At 63.6% G+C, this 1924-nt stretch overlaps 1 protein-coding gene across 1 annotated transcript in view; it reads right to left on the bottom strand.

The window, feature by feature from the left end:
• Window positions 1-1924, bottom strand: part of CNNM4 (cyclin and CBS domain divalent metal cation transport mediator 4) — a 12571-nt gene that overhangs the window by 3601 nt on the left and 7046 nt on the right. Inside the window, exons 3-6 of the mRNA XM_009883882.1 lie at window positions 1407-1550; window positions 1189-1326; window positions 489-658; window positions 219-318 (exon numbers count right to left, since the gene is read on the bottom strand). Of these exons, the coding sequence (XP_009882184.1) occupies window positions 219-318; window positions 489-658; window positions 1189-1326; window positions 1407-1550 (552 nt within the window). The remainder of the gene's footprint in view (window positions 1-218; window positions 319-488; window positions 659-1188; window positions 1327-1406; window positions 1551-1924) is intronic.

The raw sequence follows: 1924 nt of genomic DNA, 5'->3' as shown, positions 1-1924 counted from the left end.
GGGGTTTTCAACCTCGGGCACGCCGCCTCTGCTTGCTGCCAGACGCGCTCGGGTGTCCTCCTCGAGGACAAGCGCTGGCCACGCAGCCCCCCGGGACGGCTCAGGGGGGCACCGGAGGGGGCTCGGAGCCTCCAGTATCTCCTATTCCCACCGAAAGCTCTAAAATAGGGTGGGGGGCTCTGCCCACGCTGGCACTCAGGCGATCGGGGGGTGCTTACCCGATACAGGAGAGGGGCTGAGGGCCATCACCCCGTAATAGGAGAAAGCTCCCGCTTCAAACTTCATGCATTCCTTGCCGGCCTCCACCTCCACCTTGCCCTGCACGGGAGAGACGGCGTCGGACTCCGTAAGCCGCATGCCACAGCGCTGGGGTGGATGAGACACCCCACACTCACCCCCCCCACCCACCCAAAACTCATCGCAGCCTTCCCGGGGTGACGGGTGACCCAAGGGACCCAAGCGCGGTGCCACCCCGCGCCCCAGGGTACCTGCAGGATGAGGATGAAGTAGTCGGCTGCTTTGTTCTTGCAGTAGAGGAAGTGACGCGGGGATTTCTTGTTCTCCTCGTCGAACTTCAGCTCCTGGATGACGTTGGAGTATTTGAGGAGGCGCAGCAGGATCTTCTCCGAGATGAAGTTGGGGGTGAAAAGTGTCACCTCTGAGAGGGAGAGGGGAAGTAGAGGGGATCAGAGCCGCAGTCCCTCTCCCGACCCTCCAGATGAAGGTGAGTCCCCCCCATCCCTCAGGGCGGTGCCTGGATGAGGTTGAGCCCCATCGACACCTCCGTGGGGCAGAAGCCCACGGGTCCGGCCCCAACACCAGCGCCAGGTCCCCAGCAAGGCCAGCTTTGGGGACAACAAGTGCCAGCCGGGGAACGGGACCATCCTGGAGGGAGAGGGACCTGCCGAGCGTCAGAGGCAGGGCTGGCATCCCCTGACCCCGTCCCTTCTCATTTTGAGGGGAGGAGAGTGGGAGAAGACGCAAGCGCCCCATAATTTCTGAATGAGATGGATGGAGCCACTCTTCCTCGGCGAGGGGACAAGAACAGAGCCCACGTGGCCACCAGGGATGTGGTAGCGCACCGAACCCAACCAGGTGGGTGCCGGGGAGCCGTCGGTGCCGGTGCTCCACAGCCGGAGTGAGCCGAGGGGTGCCCTGAGGATCGTCCCCCCCCCAAAAAAAACTCACCCGTGGAGAGGAAGCGGTGAGCGGCCAGCAGCAGCTGCGGGGAGACCTTCACCTTCAGCTCGTTGACGGGGTCCTTGAAGGCCGAGAAGTCCCTCTTGTTCTTCTGGTTGCCCACCCGCTTCTTGCTGCGGTTGTCGGCTGTGGGGAGCAGAACGTCAGGGTTGGGGGGACCCCAGCACGCGATGGCTGTGGGGAGAGGAGCCGAACCCAAAACCTACTGTACGTATCCGACTCGTCCAGGATCTCCGACTTGATGATCTCCTCGATGACGTCCTCCAGCGTCACCAGCCCCAGCACCTCGTAGAAGGGATCTCCTTCGCCCTCGTTGTTCACCTTCTGCACGATGGCCAGGTGGGACTTCCCTGCGGACAGACACACGGACGTTGGGAGGGAGACCAACCCCAGCCCCACCGCCGGGACGTCACCAGCACCAGCCCTTCTCTCCCCGAGGAGGAAACAATAAACCAGTTAAAAATCTTAACGAGCCCCTGGGCTGGGCACTAATTCCCAGGGTAATGACAGTAATTAAGCCCATGACGGCGGCGACAGCGACGTGCGCGAGGCTCAAGGCACCTCCGTGCCACCGTGGGGTGTGGGCTTGGTCAGGGGGTGACAGCCGAGCGGGATGTGTCCCCAGAGGAGCCCGTGCCACGTCACCGGAGCACGGCACGGTGCCGGGCTGAGGGCACCCCGTCACGGAGGCAACGACGCGGCCACGCGTCGGGTTTCTGCCTGC

The sequence above is a fragment of the Charadrius vociferus genome, unplaced genomic scaffold (genome assembly GCF_000708025.1).
Source record: "Charadrius vociferus isolate BGI_N301 unplaced genomic scaffold, ASM70802v2 scaffold1894, whole genome shotgun sequence".
NCBI lineage: Eukaryota > Metazoa > Chordata > Aves > Charadriiformes > Charadriidae > Charadrius > Charadrius vociferus.
Note: the sequence above shows the minus strand (reverse complement) of the source record. Positions and strands in the feature narration are given on the sequence as shown.